At 37.6% G+C, this 20,414-nt stretch overlaps 1 protein-coding gene across 2 annotated transcripts in view; it reads right to left on the bottom strand.

Moving 5' to 3' along the window:
* CFAP47 (cilia and flagella associated protein 47) overlaps nt 1-20,414 on the bottom strand; it is a 566,822-nt gene that overhangs the window by 289,381 nt on the left and 257,027 nt on the right. For both annotated transcript variants that reach the window (XM_045050610.1, XM_045050611.1), the window contains one exon: nt 951-1,101. In XM_045050610.1, coding sequence (XP_044906545.1) covers nt 951-1,101 — 151 coding nt within the window. The remainder of the gene's footprint in view (nt 1-950; nt 1,102-20,414) is intronic.

Raw genomic sequence — 20,414 nt, 5'->3', positions numbered from 1 at the left:
TATTTGTACTATAATAAAAGTACAGGGGCACCTGGGTGGCTCAGTGAGTTGGGTATCCAACTTCAGCTCAGGTCATGATCTCACAGTTTGTGAGTTCGAGCCCCCATGTCGGGCTCTGTGCTGACAGCTCAGAGCCTGGAGCCTGCTTCAGATTCTGTGTCTCCCTCTCTCTCTTCCCCTCCCCCACTCATGTTCTGTCTTTCTCTCTCAAAAATAAGTAAACAGTAAAAAAAAAAAAAAAAAGCACAAATATAAAACTAAAACCTCAAACTACCCGAAGGACTTCCACAGAAAATAAGATTCTAGGAATTCTACATTTTTAGATCGGTCATGTTATTATCTTATTTTATTTCTCCATTATTATCCAATCCACACTCTGGTTTACTAAAACCATGAGTAGCCAGATGGAGAAGGAAACAGAGAGCCCGCATGAGCTTCATAGTATAGATTTGATCCATGGGACATTCAAGATAAATTGATAAATGTTCCTATCAGAGAAGAGAAACATTTTCTTTACTGCATAAACCACCAACACTTAATTCAAACAAAAACATAGACAAAAGCCCAGGGATTTCTTACCTTAAAATCACAAGTCTTCAGGGCAGAAGGGGATGTAAAGTTGCTATGTGTACAGTGAATGACTCCATCATGAAAAGAACGAATATAATCCTAAAAATTTGACCTTAAAGTAACACTCAATACAAATCCATTCAAATTCCCTTATAAAATTGAAGAATTATTTCCAGAGAAAGAGTATCAAAGCAAGAATATCAGAGACAGAGAAGCCAAGAATTGTGCATATGTAAGTATGTGCACATATGTGTCTATACACACACCATCTCAAAGAACAGGTGCTATATAGAGATAAAACTTGGAGGAATAGCTGTGCTTGGGACACTCCATGGCCTGCGAAGAGAAGCAGACATATAAAATAGGGAAAATTTACTTACAATGGCCTTAAAGTTGAGGACTTCACCCTTAAGAGCAAAAGTCATTGTAGTACCTCCTATCCCATGCTTAGGTTTTGAAATCAATAACAGTGAAGCTTCAGCAGGATGAAGGAAGCGACTGGTGAATTTCACAGTGATACTGATTTCGTTTCTATTGAGACAAGATAAAGGGGAAATATTTTACTGAAAAAAAACGCAGCAAGTATCTCTTCAGCATAGATGATATGCCCAGTGTCTACATCCTGCAATATACTCACTTCTACAATAAAATTAAAGACTGCTGCAGATCTCAGCAAGCCTACAGTACAGTTATTGTCATCAGTTAAAACACCTTGATCCAATCTGTAAAATCTACAGTTACCTTCAAATGTATGTATAATCTACCAAATATTGGATTTCCAGTTAGCCACAGGAAATTGTGTATATACTTTTATGTGAAATTCTTAGGACATTTCTGTGCTACTGTTTAGGCAAACTCTTAGTCATATCACTGATTTTTTTGTCACACGGAGGAAAAAAATGAGAAAGACTAAGAATTCAAAAAATACTTAAAGCCATGGTTGAAAATAAAATTTAAATCTGGAATCAAAATAATGGTATGTAAGTAGCAGGATTTTTGAGAGAAACACATAAATAAAAGAAGGAATATAGAAAGCCATGTCTGTCTCCCTTAAACTTCAACTTTCTAGTCTAGAACACAGTAAAATGGTAAGGAGTCTGTGGACTTGGGGGAGATTCCACTTACTAGTGTGTCGGGGAATGAATACACTATGGCATCCTGGCAACCTAGCATGCCAACACATGAGCCACATATACAAGGCTTAGCTTCAGTGAATAAAAGTCTTGGCAGAAAGCCTGTGATCCTCTGGTAGTAGAAGAACATGGAGGCAGGTGAAGAGCTGCCACAAGAACCTTTTTCACTTGCCTCCCTACTGCCCCGGAGAGGGTGTCATCAGTTTCTCACTGCCCCCTAGATTCTGATGCGATATAAAGGTTGCTACCTAGCTCCCTTCAGGGTAGAGTTACAGGCTATAAAACTGCTTAGGTGCAGCATGAAATTGGCTGTCAGCAACATGGTGTCCTACTACATATGATGCATTCATCAACAAAAGCCCTTTTGATATGGTATGACCCTGCATAAGGGACATGGGTATCTAGCCCTTTTAATTTGTTTTCACTGTTTATATAACTAACAAAATCCTCATATAAAACAAATGGGCTAAGTGTTTCATAACTGGCTAAATCTTGCAGCCTAGCCTAGCCTTGCCTTGCCACAAATGTGGGTGAAAAATTGTGGGGAAATTTTACCTTGGCTTTTGCTCTGGCTGTGAGCATAGTTATCACAATTATTCCTTTTACAAACTATCACCTAATGCCTTCTCTTAGAATACCCTTATTTGGAAGTAGAGATGGGAATAGATTCTCTCAGTGTTCACCTTTGACTTAACTTCCCCCAAATCCTTGTGGAATTACTGTTCAATGGGTAAGTCTAGGGAGCATCAAAAAGTAAAATGAATTAAAGATTTTCAAAATCAATAGAAATACTCTTAAAACTGCTTTTTATGGAAAATTACAACTCACATGTAGCACGAGTGGGGATGGTTTTTACTCAGGTATGTCATCACTAATGTCCTCAACTTATACAAAGGACATTTTGTTGGCCATTATGAAAAGCTCATGGACTTGAATTTAATTAAGTAGAAAGAATATTTGAACTTGAGATCTCTTTCAGGGTGTACAGGCTCAAACTCTGTGTTAGGATACCTGTGAGTGACTGACGATTTTTTTTAGAGATTCTAAAATTCATCATTAGATCAAGCCATTCATTCATTCATTCATTCATTCAGTTGATACTTATAAAGAATTTATAATGTTCCAAGCACTGTTTTAGGTTTTGGGATACAGTAATTAGAAAAAAAAAAAAAAACATACTATTCCTGATATCCTGGATCTTACATTCTATAGGACAAGCAGAATATTAATTATGTTGTCACAAAATAAATGTGAAAATTACAAATGTATGTATGTGCTAGGAAGTGCTATGAGAACATATAATAGGGAGTGTGGTATAGTCTGAAGGGTGAGAGGGAGGGATATGTTAGGTGGGATATAAAGGATGAGAACAAGTTAGCTAGAATGAGCATGGGAGGAAAGAAAGCCTCAAGGCCTCTGGTATGCGGAATTATGATGTGTTTGAAGAACTCACCAAAGGCCAGTGGTGCTAAAGTTTAGAGAGCAAGAGGGTTAGCGATACAAGACATATCCAGGAGCCAGCTCTGAAAGGCCACATGTTGACATATTCAATCTATATTTTAATGGTAATGGGAAGCTATGGGAATATTTTAAACCGAGGAGTGATATAAGCAAATTTGCATTTTAAAAAACTGTTGCCATTCTAAGAGGATGAATTGCAGATGAGCCTTTTCATCTGGACTCTGAGCTTTGGAGCAAACTTGGAGCAAAGAGCTTACCCTTGCAACGCCCATGTCAGACTCCCCACTGGTGTTCCAGATATTACAAACAACTGACAAGGATCACCACCCACAGAACTCCACCCATGCTACTACGAGGGCTGCCTGAATGGCGTGGTTTGAGATACCCATTTGGGGAGGAGAGACTGGGGTGTCGCCATTTTTCTCCCCATCACCAACACAGCAGTGCTTCAAGGAACAGGTCAGTGGCAACCACTGGAGGTGGAAGCCATTTACGCCAAACCCTGCACCTCCATGCCTGGTAACTGCTTTATCCACCAGAGTGAGATTAACACTGACTGAACCAGAAGACCTCTCCTCCAGACCAGCACAGGCCCCAGTCCTAAGGCACCAACAAACAACTGTCGTGTGGTTTTGTATGTTATTCTGTTTTTGTTTTAATTATATATTTTTCACTTTTCTTTCCTTCTCTTTTCCCTTTCTTTTCTTTCTATTCTCCTCTTTTTTTCTTTCCCCATTGGAATTAGCCTCATACTTCCTGATTCAATTTTTGGTCAATTCTTATTATATAAATATTTTTTCTTTCTTTCCTTTTTTTTTGTTTGTTTAATCAGGCAATTTACTTTATTTTTTTAATACCTGTTCTGTACCTCTATCTTCTTTATTTTCCTCTCTCTGTCTCAGTATTAAGTCTAATAGTTTCTTTCCTTCTCTAACTGGTCTTTTTTATTCCACCCTGTCATTTCTCTCTTGTATAGGATAAGGCTTCTTCCCTGGCCACTTTTTCCTTCTTTCCAGAGTTACTTCAAAGAACAAATCACAGCATACCTGGGGGAAGGTCCAATCCACCAATACGAGCAGTGGGATAAAGCAACCAAAGATACAACAACAGAGTCACACAACACACACCAAGAACACTTCCAGAAGTACCAGGTCCTGGATAATGTGTAACCTCTTTTTAATATAGCATTATTCATAGGTGCAGGACTCATAACAAGCTATTAAAACACATAAAAGACAGAAAACTAGCCAAAATAACAAAAGAGACGAATTCCCCTCAAAACAAATTCCAGGAAGAAAAGACAACCAGAGAATTGCTCAAAACAGATATAAACAATGTATCTGAACAAGAACTTAGAATAATGATCATAAGGCTAAGAGGTGGGCGTGAAAAGAAGATAGCGGAGAATCAACTGCTGCAGAGATCAAGGACCTAAGAAATGGTAATGATGAATTAAGAAGTGCTGTAAATGAGATGCAAAATAAACTAGATGCACTGACAGCAAGGATAGGAGAAGCAGAGGAGAGAACAGGTGAAATAGAAGCTAAAATGATGGAAAATGATAAAGCTGAGAAAAAGAGGGAAAGGAAATTACTAGACCATGAGGGAAGAATTAGAGACCTAAGTGATTCAATGAAACGAAATAATATCGGTGTCATAGAAATTACAGAAGAAGAAGGAGAGAGAAAGAGACAGAAGGTTTATTTGAACAAATTATAGCTGAGAACTTCCTTCTGGGAAGGACACAGACATCCAAATCAAGAGAGCACAGAGAACTCCCGTCAAAATAAACAAAAAAACAAAAAAAAAACCAGGTCAAAACCAGAACATATAATAGTGAAATTGGCAAAATGCAAAGATAAAGAGAGAATTCTGAAAGCAGCTAGAGACAAAAGGGCCTTAGCAAAGAAGGGTAGACACATAATGGTAGTAGCAGACCTGTCCACTGAAACTTGGCAGGCTAGAAAAGAATGGCAGGAAAATATTCAATGTGCTGAATAGGAAAAATATATAGCGAAGAATCCTGTATCCACCAAGGCTGTCATTCAGAAGAGTTACAGGCTTTCCCAGACCAAAAAAAAAAAAAAAAAAAAAGAAACTAAAGGAGTTCAAGACCACTAAACTAGACTTGCAGGAGATCCTAAGGTGGACTCTGTGAGTGGAAAGTGGCAAAGACTACAAAGGACCCGAGATATCACCACACACATGAAACCTACAGATAACACAATGACACTAAATCCGTAACTTTCCATAATCACTCTGAACGTAAATGAACTAAATGCCCCAATCAAAAGACATAGGGTATCAGAATGGATTAAAAAAAAAAAAAAAAAGCAAGATCCATCAATACGCTGCCTATAACAATCTCATTTTAGATCTGAGGACAACTGCAGATTGGAAGAGAGGGGATAGGGACCATCTATCATGCTACTGGATATCAAATGAAAGCCGAAGTAGCTGAAGTAGATTTAAAAACAAAGACAATAACAAAAGATGAAGAAGGGTATTATATCATGATTAAGGGGTCTATCCATCAAGAAGAGCTAAAAATTGTAAATGTTTATGCCCCCAATGTGGAAACCCACATATATACATCAATTCATTACACACATAACTAAATGTATAGAGAACAATACTGTGATTGTAGGGGACTTTAATACTCCACTTATAGCAATGGACAGATCATCTGTACAGAAAATCAACAAAGAAACCACAACTCTGAATGACACACTGGACCAAAAGGACTTGACAGATATATTCAGAACTTTTCATCCAAAAGCAGAATACACATTCTTCTCAAGTGTACATGGAATATTCTCCAAAATAGATCACATACTGGGTCACAAAACAGCCCTCCACAAATATAAAAGGAATGAGATCATACCATGCATATTTTCAGATCATAATGCTTTGAAACTTAAAATCAACCACAAGAAAAAATTTGGAAAGCCTCCAAAAAAATGGAGGTTACAGAATATCCTACTAAAGAATGAACGGATCAACCAGGGAATTAAAGAAGAAATTAAAAAGTATATGGAAACAAATGAAAATGAAAACTTAACAGTCAAAACGCTTTGGGATGCAGCAAAGGCAGTCCTAAGAGGAAAATACAATGCAATCCAGACCTATCTCAAGAAGCAAAAAAGGTTCCAAATACAGAACCTAACCTTACACCTAAAGGAACTAGAAACACAGCATCAAAATACTCCAAGTCAGCAGAAGAGAAATAATAAAGATTGGAGCAGAAATAAACACTGTAGAACCCATTCCCCAAATAGTAAAACATATCAATGAATCTAAGACCTGGTTTGTTGGGAGAAAAATAAAATTGATAAACCCCTAGCCAGACTTCTCAAAAAGAAAAGAAAGAGGACCCAAGTAGATACAACCACAAATGAAAGAGGAGAGAGATCAAAACAAATAGCATAGAAACACAAAGAATTCTTAGAGAATACTATGAAAAACTATATGCCAACAAACTGAACAAACTGAACATATTGTTCAGAAGAAATGGACAAATTCTTATATACCCACCAACCTACCAAAAGTCAAACAGGAAAAAATAGAAAAATAGAAAATAGAAAATAGAAAATTTGAACAGACCCATAACCAGCAAAGAAATTGAATCAGTTATCAAAAATCTCCCAACAAAAAATAGTCCTGGGCCAGAGGGTTCACAGGGGAATTCTACCAGACATTTAGAAAAGAGTTAATAATTATTCTTCTCAAGCTGTTCCAAAAAATAGAAATGGGAGGAAAGCTTCCAGACTCATTCTATGAAGTCAGCATTACCTTCATTCCCAAAGCAGAAAAAGATCCCACTAAAAAGGAGAATTACAGGGCAATATTTCTGATGAACATGGCTTAAAAAATTCTCAACAAGAAACTAGCAAATAAAATTGAATTGTATATTAGAATTATTCACCATGGCTCTTTCAGAAAATGGCAGTGTAGGAGGACACTGGGCCCACGGTGTCCTGCTGACCACTTAGATTCCACCCACATCTGCCTAAATAACCCAGAAAACTACCAGAATGGACTCTCCGGAGCCAAGCGTAGATGAGAGGCTGACAGAAGAGGACAGGAAGGGCGGAGAGGAGGTGTGCACTACACGCACTGGCGGGAGGGAGCCGGGGTGGTGGAGAGGCAGCCTGCCCGGCAAGGTGGAATCCCGAAGTTTGGCGTGCAAAAGTGGAGGGGCCGGACTGCCTGAGTTCTGACAGCCAGTGGGACTTAACATTTGGAATGTTATAAGTCAACAGCTCTGCTCCGAGAGCGGGAGGGCTAGAGGACAACAGGAAGGAGGGTTGTTGAGCCCCAGAGGACAGAGCTCAGCTTGGCGGGGAACAAAGGAACTGGGAAGCACCATCTCCCTCGCCCATCCCCCAGCCAAAATCCCAAAGGGAAACAGTTCCCATCAGGGAACTTGCTTGCACCGTGCAAACACCCAATGCTGTGCTTCTGCGAATCCATCCCTCCCACAGGTCTACCTCCCGCCCAGTGCCACAGGGTCCCTCCTGAAGCGGACCACCGAAGGCAAAGCGAGCTGAGTCTGCCCCTCCCACCCCTGTGCGCCTTGCGGATCCACCCCAGCTAATACGCCAGATCCCATGGAAGCAGCACCACAAGCCTGGCAGTGTGCAAGTAGCCCAGACAGGGGCCACACCATTCCACAGTGAGTCCTGCCCCTGGGAGAGGGGAAGATAAGGTAACACCAGCCTGACTATGGCTTCAGTGGTGGGCTGGGGGCAGACAACAGGTCTGGCTGCGTCACCGCCCACCAACTCAAGTTACTCCAGACAGCACAGAGGAAGAGCCCTGCAGTTCCGCGCCACTCCAGGTACTATCCAAAATGACAAAACAGAAGACTTCTCCACAAAAGAAACTCCAGGAAGTAGTGACAACTAACCAACTGATCAAAAACGATTTAAGCAATATAACAGAAAAGGAATTTAAAATAAGTCATAAAATTAATTGCTGGGATTGAAAGAAATATAGAGGACAGCAGAGAATCCATTACTACAGAGATCAAGGGACTAAGAAACAGTCAGGAGGAGCTAAAAAATACTATAAATACTATAAATGAGCTGCAAAATAAATTGGAGGCGATGACAGCTCGGATTGAAGAGTCAGAGAAAGAATAGGTGAATTAGAAGATAAAATTATGGAAAAAGAGGAAGCTGAGAAAAAGAGATAAAAAAATCCAGAAGTATGAGGGGAGAATTAGAGAACTAAGTGACACAATTAAATGCAATAATCCACGCATAATTGGGATTCCAGAGGAGGAAGAGAGAGGGAAAGGTGCTGAAGGTGTACTAGAAGAAATCATAGCTGAGAACTTCCCTGATCTGGGGAAGGAAAAAGGCAATGAAATCCAAGAGGCACAGACAACTCCATTCAGACGTAACTTCAATCGATCTTCTGCACGACACATCAGAGTGAAACTGGCAAAATGCAAAGATAAAGAGAGAATTCTGAAAGCAGCTAGGGATAAACATCTCTAACATAAAAAGGGAGACTGATAAGACTCATGACAGATCTATCTACTGAAACTTGGCAGGCCAGAAAGGAATGGCAGGAAATCCTCAAAGTGAAGAACAGAAAAAAAATGCACCCGAGAATCTTTCATCCAGCAAGTTTGTCATTTAGAATAGGAGAGATAAAAGTGTTCCCAAACAAACAAAAACTGAAGGAATTCATCACCACTAAACCAGCCCTACAAGAGATCCTAAGGGGGATCCTGTGAGACAAAGTACCAGAGATATCACTGCAAGCATGAAACCTACAGACATCAAAATGACTCTAAACCCATATCTTCCTATAATAACAGTGAATGTAAATGGACTAAATGCTCCAACCAAAAGACAAAGAGTATCAGAATGGATAAAAAAATCAAGACCCATCTATTTGCTGTCTACAAGAGACACATTTTTGACCTGAGGACACCTTCAGATTGAGAGTGAGGGGATGGAGAACTATCTATCATGCTACTGGAAGTCAAAAGAAAGCTGGAGTAGCTATACTTATATCAGACAAACTAGACTTTCAATTAAAGGCTGTAACAAGAGATGAAGAAGGGAATTATATAATAATTATAGGTCTATCCATCAGGAAGAGCAACAATTATAAATGTCTATGCGCCAAATATGGGAGCCCCCAGATATATAAAACAATTCATCACGAACATAAGCAACCTTGTTGATAAGAATGTGGTAATTGCAGGGGACTTTAATACTCCACTTACAACAAAGGATAGATCATAGAGACACAGGATCAATAAAGAAACAAGGGCCCTGAATGATACATTGGATCAGATGGACTTGACAGATATATCTAGAACTCTGCATCCCAACGCAACACAATATACTTTCTTCTTGAGTGCACATGGAACCTTCTCCAAGATAGATCACATACTGGGTCACAAAACAGCACTTCATAAGTATACAAGAATTAATATCATACCATGCACACTTTCAGGCCACAATGCTATGAAACTTGAAATCAACCACAGGAAAACATCTGGAAAACCTCCAAAGGCATGGAGGTTAAAGAACAGCCTACTAAAGAATGAATGGGTCAACCAGGCAATTAGAGAAGAAATTAAAAAATACATGGAAACAAATGAAGATGAAAATACAAAAATCCAAACGCTTTGGGATGCAGCGAAGGCAGTCTTGAGAGGAAAATATACTGTGATCCAGGCCTATCTCAAAAAACAAGAAAAATCCCAAATGCAAAATCTCACAGCACACCTAAAGGAAATAGAAGCAGAAGAGCAAAGACACTGCAGACCCAGCAGAAGAAGAGAAACAAGAAGGATCAGAGCAGAAATAAACAATATAGAATCAAAAAAAAAAAAAAAAAAAACTGTAGAGCAGATCAATGGAAACCAAGAGTTGGTTTTTTTGAAAACATAAACAAAACTGATAAACCTGTAGCCAGGCTTCTCAAAAAGTAAAAGGAGATGACCCAAATAGATAAAATCATGAATGAAAATGGAATTATTACAACCAATCCCTCAGAGATACAAGCAATTATCAGGGAATACTATGAAAAATTATATGCCAACAAACTGGACAACCTGGAAGAAATGGACAAATTCCTAAAAACCCACACACTCCCAAAACTCAATCAGGAGGAAATAGAAAGCTTGAACAGACCCATAACCAGCGAAGAAATTGAATCAGTCATCAAAAATCTGCCAACAAATAAGAGTCCAGGACCAGATGGCTTCCCAGGGGAGTTCTACCAGACGTTTAAAGCAGAGATAATACCTATCCTTCTCAAGCTATTCCAAAACATAGAAAGGGAAGGAAAACTCCCAGATTCATTCTATGAAGCCAGTATTACCTTGATTCCTAAACCAGACAGAGACCCAGCAAACAAAGAGAACTACAGGCCAATATCCCTGATGAATATGGATACAAAAATTCTCAATAAGATACTAGCAAATCGAATTCAACAGCATATAAAAAGAATTATTCACCATGATCAAGTGGGATCCATTCCTGGGCTGCAGGGCTGGTTGAACATTTGCATATCAATCTATGTGATACATCACATTAACAAAAGAAAAGATAAGAACTATATGATCCTGTCAATCGATGCAGAAAAAGCATTTGACAAAATTCAGCATCCTTTCCTAATAAAAACCCTCGAGAAAGTCGGGATAGAAGGAACATACTTAAAGATCATCAAAGCCATTGATGAAAAGCCCACAGCTAACATCATCCTCAATGCCGAAAAACTGAGAGCTTTCTCCCTGAGATCAGGAACACGACAGGGATGTCCACTCTCACCGCTGTTGTTTAACATAGTGTTGGAAGTGCTAGCATCAGCAATCAGACAACAAAAGGAAGTCAAAGGCATCAAAATTGGCAAAGATGAAGTTAAGCTTTCACTTTTTGCAGATGACATGATATACATGGAAAATCCGATAGACTCCACCAAAAGTCTGCTAGAACTGATACATGAATTCAGCAAAGTTGCAGGATATAACATCAATGTACAGAAATCACTTGCATTCTTATAAACTAATAATGAAGCAACAGAAAGACAAATAAAGAAACTGATCCCAGTCACAATTGCACCAAGAAGCATAAAATGCCTAGGAATAAACCTAACCAAAGATGTAAAAGATCTGTATGCTGAAAAGTATAGAAAGCTTATCAAGGAAATTGAAGAAGACATAAAGAAATGGAAAAACATTCCGTGCTCATGGATTGGAAGAATAAATGTTGTTATAATGTCAATACTACCCATAGCTATCTCACATTCAATGCAATCCCAATCAAACTTGCACCAGCATTCTTCTCGAAGCTAGAACAAGTAATCCTAAAATTTGTATGGAACCACAAAAGGCCCCGAATAGCCAAAGTAATTTTGAAGAAGACCAAAGCAGGTAGCATCACAATCCCAGACTTTAGCCTCTACTACAAAGCTGGAATCATCAAGACAGCATGGTATTGGCACAAAAACAGACACATAGACCAATGGAATAGAATTGAAACCCCAGAACTAGACCGACAAACGTAATGCCAACTAATCTTTGACAAAGCAGGAAAAAATATCCAATGGAAAAAAGACAGTCTCTTTAACAAATGGTGCTGGGAGAACTGGACAGCAACATGCAGAAAATTGATACTAGACCACTTTCTTACACCATTCACAAAAACAAAGTCAAAATGGATAAAAGACCTGAATGTGAGACAGAAAACCATCAAAACTCTAGAGGAGAAAGCAGGAAAAGACCTCTCTGACCTTAGCCGCAGCAATGTCTTACTTGACACATCCCCAAAGGCAAGGGAATTAAAAGTAAACATGAACTACTGGGACCTCATGAAATAAAAAGCTTCTGCACAGCAAAGGAAACAATCAACAAAACTAAAAGGCAACCAACGGAATGGGAAAAGATATTTGCAAATGACATATCAGACAAAGGGCTAGTATCCAAAATCTATAAAGAGCTCACTAAACTCCACACCCGAAAAACAAATAACCCAGTGAAAAAATGGGCAGAAAACATGAATAGACACTTCTTTAAAGAAGACATCCAGATGGCCAACAGGCATATGAAAAGATGCTCAACATTGCTCCTCATCAGGGAAATACAAATCAAAACCACACTCAGATATCACCTCACGCCAGTCTGAGTGGCTAAAATGAACAAATCAGGAGACTATAGATGCTGGAGAGGATGTGGAGAAACGGGAACCCTCTTGCACTGTTGGTGGGAATGCAAACTGGTGCAGCCACTCTGGAAAACAGTGTGGAGGTTCCTGAAAAAATAAAAAATAGACCTCCCCTATGACCCAGCAATAGCACTGCTAGGAATTTATCCAAGGGATACAGGAGTACTGATGCATAGGGGCACTTGTACCCCACTGTTTATAGCAGCACTCTCAATAATAGCCAAATTACGGAAAGAACCTAAATGTCCATCAACCAACGAATGGATAAAGAAATTGTGGTTTATATACACAATGGAGTACTACGTGGCAATGAGAAAGAATGAAATATGGCCTTTTGTAGCAACGTGGATGGAACTGGAGAGTGTGATGCTAAGTGAAATAAGTCATACAGAGTAAGACAGATACCATATGTTTTCACTCTTATGTGGATCCTGAGAAACTTAACAGAAACCCATGGGGGAGGGGAAGGAAAAAAAAAAGAAGTTATAGTGGGAGAGAACCAAAGCATAAGAGACTCTTCAAAACTGAGAACAAAGTGAGGGTTGATGGGGGGTGGGAGGGAGGAGAGGGTGGGTGATGGGTATTGAGGAGGGCACAATTTGGGATGAGCACTGGGTATTGTATGGAAACCAATTTGACAATAAATTTCATATTAAAAAAATACAAGTAAAAAAAATCAAAATAATATTCACATTTGAAAACAATTTAGGGAGAAAATCTCATGGTTTTTGACAGATTTGTACATCTTAAGAATTATTTTAGATGAAATATTAAAACTGAGACTTGGAAAAACCATAGAATGCTCATATGCTTGCTTAAATAAAGAAAAATTAAAGGAGATTTTTCTTGTGCCTATCCCCAACAGCAAGAACCTGTAGATTTATATAGTTTCAACTCTTAGAAAACTGGACTGTCAGATATGCAAAAACATAAATAAAGAACATGGAAAATGTTGCAAAACTAAAAAAAAAAAATATTCACCATGATTAAGTGGGAGTCATTCCTTGATTGGAGGGCTGGTTCAATATTCGTAAATGGATCAATGTGATACATCACATTAATAGAAGAAAGGATAAGAACCACATGATCCTGTCAATAGACGCAGAAAAAGCATTTGACAAAATATAGCACCCTTTCTTGATAAAAATCCTCAAGAAAGTTGGGATAGAAGGAACACACCTTAACATCATAAAAGCCATATATGAAAGTCCCACAGCTAGTATCATCCTCCATGGGGAAAAACTGAAAGCTTCTCCCCTGAGATCAGGAATACGAGAAGATTATCCATTCTTACCACTGATGTTTAACATAATATTGGAAGCCCTAGCCTCAGCAATCAGACAACAAAATGAAATAAAAAGCATCCATATAGACAAGGAAGAATTCAAACTTTCACTCTCTGCAGGTGACATGATACTCTACATGGAAATCCTGAAAGACCACCAAAAACTGCTAGAACTGATATATGAATTCAGCAAAGTCACAGGATATAAAATCAATGTACAGAAATTGGTTGTACCTCAATACATCAATAATGAGTCAAGAGAAAAAGATATCAAGGAATTAATCCCATCTATAATTGCACCAAGAACCATAAAATACCTAGGAATAAACCTAACCAAAAAGGTAAAAGATCTGTACACTGAAAACTATAGAATGCTTATGAAAAACTTGAAGAAGACACAAAGAAATGGAAAAACATTCCACACTCACGGATTAGAAGAACAAATGTTAAAATGTCAATACTACTCAAAACAATCTACACATTCAATGCAATCCCAATCAAAATAGCACCTGTACTCTTCACAGAGCTAGAACAGTCCTAAAATGTATATGGAACCATAAAAAACATGAAGAGCCAAAGTAATGTTGAAAAAGAAAACCAAATCTGGAGGCATCACAATCCCTAATTTTAGCCTGTACTACAAAGTTGTAATCATCAAGGCGGTATGGTATTGGCACAAAAACTGACACAAATACCAATGGAATAGAACAAAGAAACCAGAATTATACCCACAAATGTATGGCCAACTAATCTTCAAGAAAGCAGGAAAGAGTATCCAGTGGAAAAAATACAGCCTCTTTAGAAAATGGTGCCAGGAGAACTGGACAGCCACATGGACAGGAGAACTGGACAGCCACTTTCTTACAACATACCCAAAAAATAAATTCAAAATGGATGAAAGACCTAAATGTGAGGCAGGAAACGATCATAACTATAGAGTAGAAAACAGGCAACAACGTCTTTGACCTCAGTCACAGCAACTTCTTGCTTGACATGTCTCCAAAGGCAAGGGAAATAAGAGCAAAAATGAACTATTGGGACCTCATTAAGATACAAAGCTTCTGCACAGCAAAGAAAACAATCAACAAAGCTAAAAGGCAACCAAGAGAATAGGAGAAGATATTTGCAAATAACATATTGGATAAAGGGTTAGTATCCAAAATCTATAAAGAACTTATCAAACTCAACACCCGAAAAACAAATAATCCAGTGAAGAAATGGGCAGAAGACATGAATAGATACTTTTCCAAAGAAGACATCCAACAGACACATGAAAAGATGCTGAACATCACTTATTATCCGGGAAGTACAAATCAAAACCACAATGAGACAGCACCTCACACCGGTCAGAGAAGCTAAAATTAACAACTCAGGAAAAACAGATGTTGGTGAGGATATGGAGAAAGGGGAACCCTCTTATACTGTTGGTGGGAATGCAAACTGGTGCAGCTACTCTGGAAAACAGTATGGAGGTTCCTCAAAAAATTACAAATAGAATTACCCTCGACCCAGCAATACCACTACTAGGAATTTATCCAAAGGATACAGGAGTGCTGATCCGTAGAGCCACAGGTACCCCAATGTTTATAACAGCGCTTTTGACAATAGATAAATTATGGAAACAGCTCAAATGTCCACTCACTGTTGAATGGAGAAAGAAGGTGTGGTATATATACACACTGGAATACTATCCAGTGATGCAAAAGAATGAAATCTTGCCATTTGCAACAATGTGGACAGAACTGAAGGGTATTACACTAAGTGAAGTAAGTCAGAGAAAGACAGATATCAGGTTTTCACTCATATGTGGAGTTTGAGAAACTTAAAAAAAACCTTAGGGGGAAGGGAAGAAAAAATAAATTACAAAGAGAGAAGGCAAATGACAAGAGACTCTTAAATACAGAGAACAAACTGAGGGTTGATGGGGGTGGGGTTTGGGGGGATGCAGTGAAAATGGGTGATGGGAGTTGGAGAGGGCATTTGTGATGAACACACTTTTCTTTGGAAAAGTGATGAGCACTGGGTGTTGTATGTAAGTGATGAATCATGGGAATCTACTCCAGAAGCCAAGACTATACTGTATACACGTTATGTTAGCTAACTTGACAATAAATGATTTTTTAAAAATTTAAAAAGATTAAAATTAAATTAAAAATTAAAAGATGATGGCACATTAAATTTAGTATGGAACAGGTGAATAAGAAGAAAAGATGTCACACTTAAGATAAATTTGGTGGGGGCACGTGGGCAGCTCAGTCTGTCAAGCATCTGACTTTGGCTCAGGTCATGTTCTCACAGTTCATGGGTTTAAGCCCCACATCGGGCTTTGTGCTGACAGCTCAGAGCCTGAAGCCTGCTTCGGATTCTGTGTCTCCCTCTCTCTTTCTGCCCCTCCCCTGCTCACACTGTCTTTCTCTGTCTCTGTCTCTCTTTCTAAAATAAACATTAAAGAAAAAAAGATAAATTTGGTAAAATCAACAGGACTTGCTACCAGATTGGACTTCTGTTCAAAAAAGAAAAAAAGGTGTTTTAGAATGACCATATTCTAACATGCATTCAATAAATGAACTTATACTCAAATCTTATGAAACACATTTTAAAATATAGTATCCTTTTTATGAGGTCAATGGCTGGTTTTAGGACAGTGAAGATTTGAGCCTGTCTTGAGTATAAACGTTCCTTTTGAAATTTTGTAGTCATATTGAAGTATGTAAATGACAAGGATTTCTTCCTGAATGTGTTAGAAAGTTCAGAATCAAATGTCTGGTCCAGTTAGCTAAGTGTCTTAGGACTTTAAAAATGTGTATAGCCTTCATCTTAATTTTTTTACTTCTTATTTTCTTTTTGTTCCAATTGCTTCCCTCTCATAAAAAAATACCCTTAATGGGGTGCTTGGGTGGCTCAGTCAGTTAAGTGTCCAACTTTGGCTCAGGTCATGATCTTGCGGTTGGTGGGTTTGAGCCCCGCACTGGACTCTGTGTTAACAGCTCAGAGCCTGGAGCCTGATTCGGATTGTGTGTCTTCCTCTCTCTTTTAAAAATAAACATAAAAAAAAAAAGTTAAAAAATATATCCTTGATATTAAATATATTTTGTAAGCTACTTTAACTTGGCTTTTGGAATAGATGAAAAATATATCAATCAATGTCAATGCTCATTTGGCTCAATGAGCACAATGAAGAAAAAAAGAAACTGAATGGTTTTCCAAAAGTATATTTTCACTTTTATGCAGTTACTCTATGGTTATAGCTAAATTTAATCATCAAATTAGATGCAAAAGTAAACATGTTTGTTTATATGTTGGTGTAGCTGTTTAATTGTTTCTATATAAATGATTTCACTGGGAATTTAAATCCACAGCTGGCAGAAAAAGCCATTATTAATCGTGATTTAGACAGACTCTAAGGATATGGTACATATAATTATATAATATCTGATAATGATAATGCTACAGTTTTTTTTTAAGAAAACAAGTTTTTTTCTGAGCCCTATTTGTAAAAACAGAAGACTATAAACTTACATAGTCTAGATAAAAAGATGCTTAAAGAACCACCTAATAACAGTATTTATGCCTACAAAATAAAAAGCATCTAGAAAAGGGACTAATTATTTCCCATATATATTGACAATTAAGCACCATCTCTTCTGGAAACCCTTCCATGGTTAACCCAAAACCACTTAGGTATTTTTTTTCATCTTCCTCTAATTCTATACACACAACATGAATAAAACAATTATCAGGGTATCTGGGTGGCTCAGCCGGTTGAGTGTCGTACTCATGATTTCACCTCAGGTCATGATCTCACGGTTGTGAGATCGAGCCCCACATTGGGCTCTGAGCTGGGTGTGGAGCTTGCTTAAGATTCTCCCTCTGCCCCTCCCCTCTCATGCACTCTCTTCTCTCTCTCTCTCTCTCTCTCTCTCTCTCTCTCTCTCTTCCTCCCTTATCCTTATTGTGTATTTGCTGTAGGGTACTCTGCTAGATTTGAATCACTTGTGAGCAGTGTTGACACATTTTCATCTGTGAATCACTAGCACTTCAAATTTAGGTGGCGGGGCGGCAAATGCTCATTGCTTCCTATATGTTCCAGTTACAGTATTAGGTGTTTTGCCTATATATTTACATTAATTACTGACAAAACTGTGGCTAAATATTCTGATCCCCTTTTTACAAATAAGAATAATGAGGCTAGATCATACAACCTGTACATGCGAGTATCAAAGTCCAGCACTTGTTAAATGACATGACAGCAGGGTTCTAGACCACAATGGCATCTGAAGTCTAGATTTATCATCTAAGAGAAATATCATTAAAATTATAAGAGATCTTTTTAAAAGCTGCTACTTAGAGGAAGCTATCAATGAGCATCTGAACAGAGGTTGATAAGGAAACAAAGCTGGCCTGTGGACTCCTGGGGAGGCCATTTCCAGAAATGCCCACTTACATGGAGGGTAAGATCGGATTCAGATAACCTCACTCTCCTTAAGGCCACTGCAGAATGCTGGGCAATCTGGCATAGAAGCAGAATGTTCTTCATACTACGGTAAAGGTTTGGGTGTATATATAGAACCACAATATATTTTTATATTGCCATATTATTACATATAAATGGATGAACAAGTATCACAAGTCATTAGAGTAAATCCTTAAATAGGAAACACTGAAATCAAAATAAACATTAACAACTGACCTAAAAGAAGATAAATAATATAGGTCAGAGATGAGTATATAAAAGTCAGAGACATTTATGAAGATACTAGAACCCCCATTTAAGGACAGGATGCTATGAAATAGAGACACTTAATAAAAATGAAAGCACTCATGAATATACATATTTAGGAGATTCTCATTTTCTCTCACTCTCTCCCATTCTCTTCCCCAAAGGAAACAGTTGGAAAAGAAGGCTTGTTGATAAAGAGAGGAAAAAACAATGAGATAAAAAATACTAGTGATAAGATACACAAAGGATGCAATCAACAGGTTCAATATTCAACAGTTAACGGTTAGAAAATGAGAACTGTGAAAAAGGAGGGGAAATAATTATGGAAAAAAACAAAGAGAATTTTCCAGTGCTTATTAAAGATAACTCCATAGTTAAAGGACTCGTTGTATACCCAGACAGTGAATTAAAAAAGACCCTCCTTGATGCACCCCAGATCACTATCAGAACACAATCAGAAAAGAAGATCCTAGAAACTTCTAGAGGTGTTGAGAAAGAGAATTATAGTAGACTTTCTCATCACAAATATTGAATACTATGAGGCAGCAGAACAATTATCTTAACACTTATAAGGAAAAAAAAATCTTTTCAACTTAGAATAATAAGCCAAGCAAAATATAAATCAAGTGTGAGAGTAGTAAAAAAAAAAAAAATGCCTAAAAATGGAAAATCTTGGAAAATTTACCTCGCCCATATTTTATTAGGTTTCATAAGGATGGTTTTAGTAAATAAGTTAGCACATAAGAAAGGTACTAGTTTCTATCCAAAGAAAAATAAAAATGTCCAATATTGACATCTCTTCAGTAGGTCTGGAAAGCAATCAGTCCAAATAAAAGGAACACGCAAAGTATTCTAAAAGATGTACTTGAAGGAAAGAGACTTCAAGGATTATATGCATATCTTTAGAATTTATTAATATTCTCAGCTTAAAAAAGGAGTCAAAAGATACTTTTTATTCTGACGGTATAAGAAACACTTATATAATAGATTTTTACTCCTTGGAAAAGTAATAAATAGAAGATAAAACTAGTGATGTTTGTAGGGAGAGCAATAAATCTGGAGAAGTAAGCAAACTAGATCATTAAATATTATAGCTATACATCAAGACATTATTTCTAAAGTTGATATAACAAATATATTGGCTAAAATAATATGGATTATTTCAATTTATGGAAGTAACCACGGGAAGAACTAAAATGAGACATAAATCAAGGAGTGAAAAGTAGGAGGCTCAAGAAGTGGAAACAGATTTGAGGTGGGGTGGGACTTGTTTTTTATTTTTAACTCCTCTGCGTATTTGACTTGTCAAACATATATAAGTTAGATTTTTATTTAAAAAAAGATACATAAGTCAAAAACAAAAGTACAGGTGTAACATGGTGGAAATATGATGTATTTGTAATTACATATGTGAGCAGGTATACATGAATATATGGCCAGTTAATGTGCACTTGGAGTGTATTAAAACTTTACAAAGCTATTATTTATAAATATGTCTATATTTATATAGACCATAAATGGTGCAATGGTGAATAAAGAGAAAAAAAGTCACAGTGATGAGAAGTTAATAGGAAGTAGCCTGTTGGCTTCACCCAAGTGAAGTATTTGCACAAACGCGCTCCTGGAGAAACAAAAACATGACACAATTACCTGCCATGGATCTTCATGATTACTTACAAACAGTCAAAGCCACATTTTATTGAATGCTCTGTATGAATGTGATACATACACACACACACACACACATGTACACACACACACATACACAACATGTGCTGTTGTCAAGTGAGTAAATGCAAACTCTGCATTTAGATGGCTGGTTTTGAATCTCCACTTGACCATCTAACAGCAGCGAAAATTGGGCAAATGATTTAATGTCTCTGCCCAATGTCTTCTTTTGGAAAATGGGGACACTTAGGCTATTAGGATGATTAAATATGAAAAGGTACACAAAGTACATGTTATAAAGATTTTGTACATACAAATGTTTAATAAGCATTAAGCATTTTAATATTTACATATGTAATGAGTTTATTGTGTAAATATTTAACCAG

Source organism: Felis catus, chromosome X (genome assembly GCF_018350175.1).
Source record: "Felis catus isolate Fca126 chromosome X, F.catus_Fca126_mat1.0, whole genome shotgun sequence".
NCBI lineage: Eukaryota > Metazoa > Chordata > Mammalia > Carnivora > Felidae > Felis > Felis catus.
Note: the sequence above shows the minus strand (reverse complement) of the source record. Positions and strands in the feature narration are given on the sequence as shown.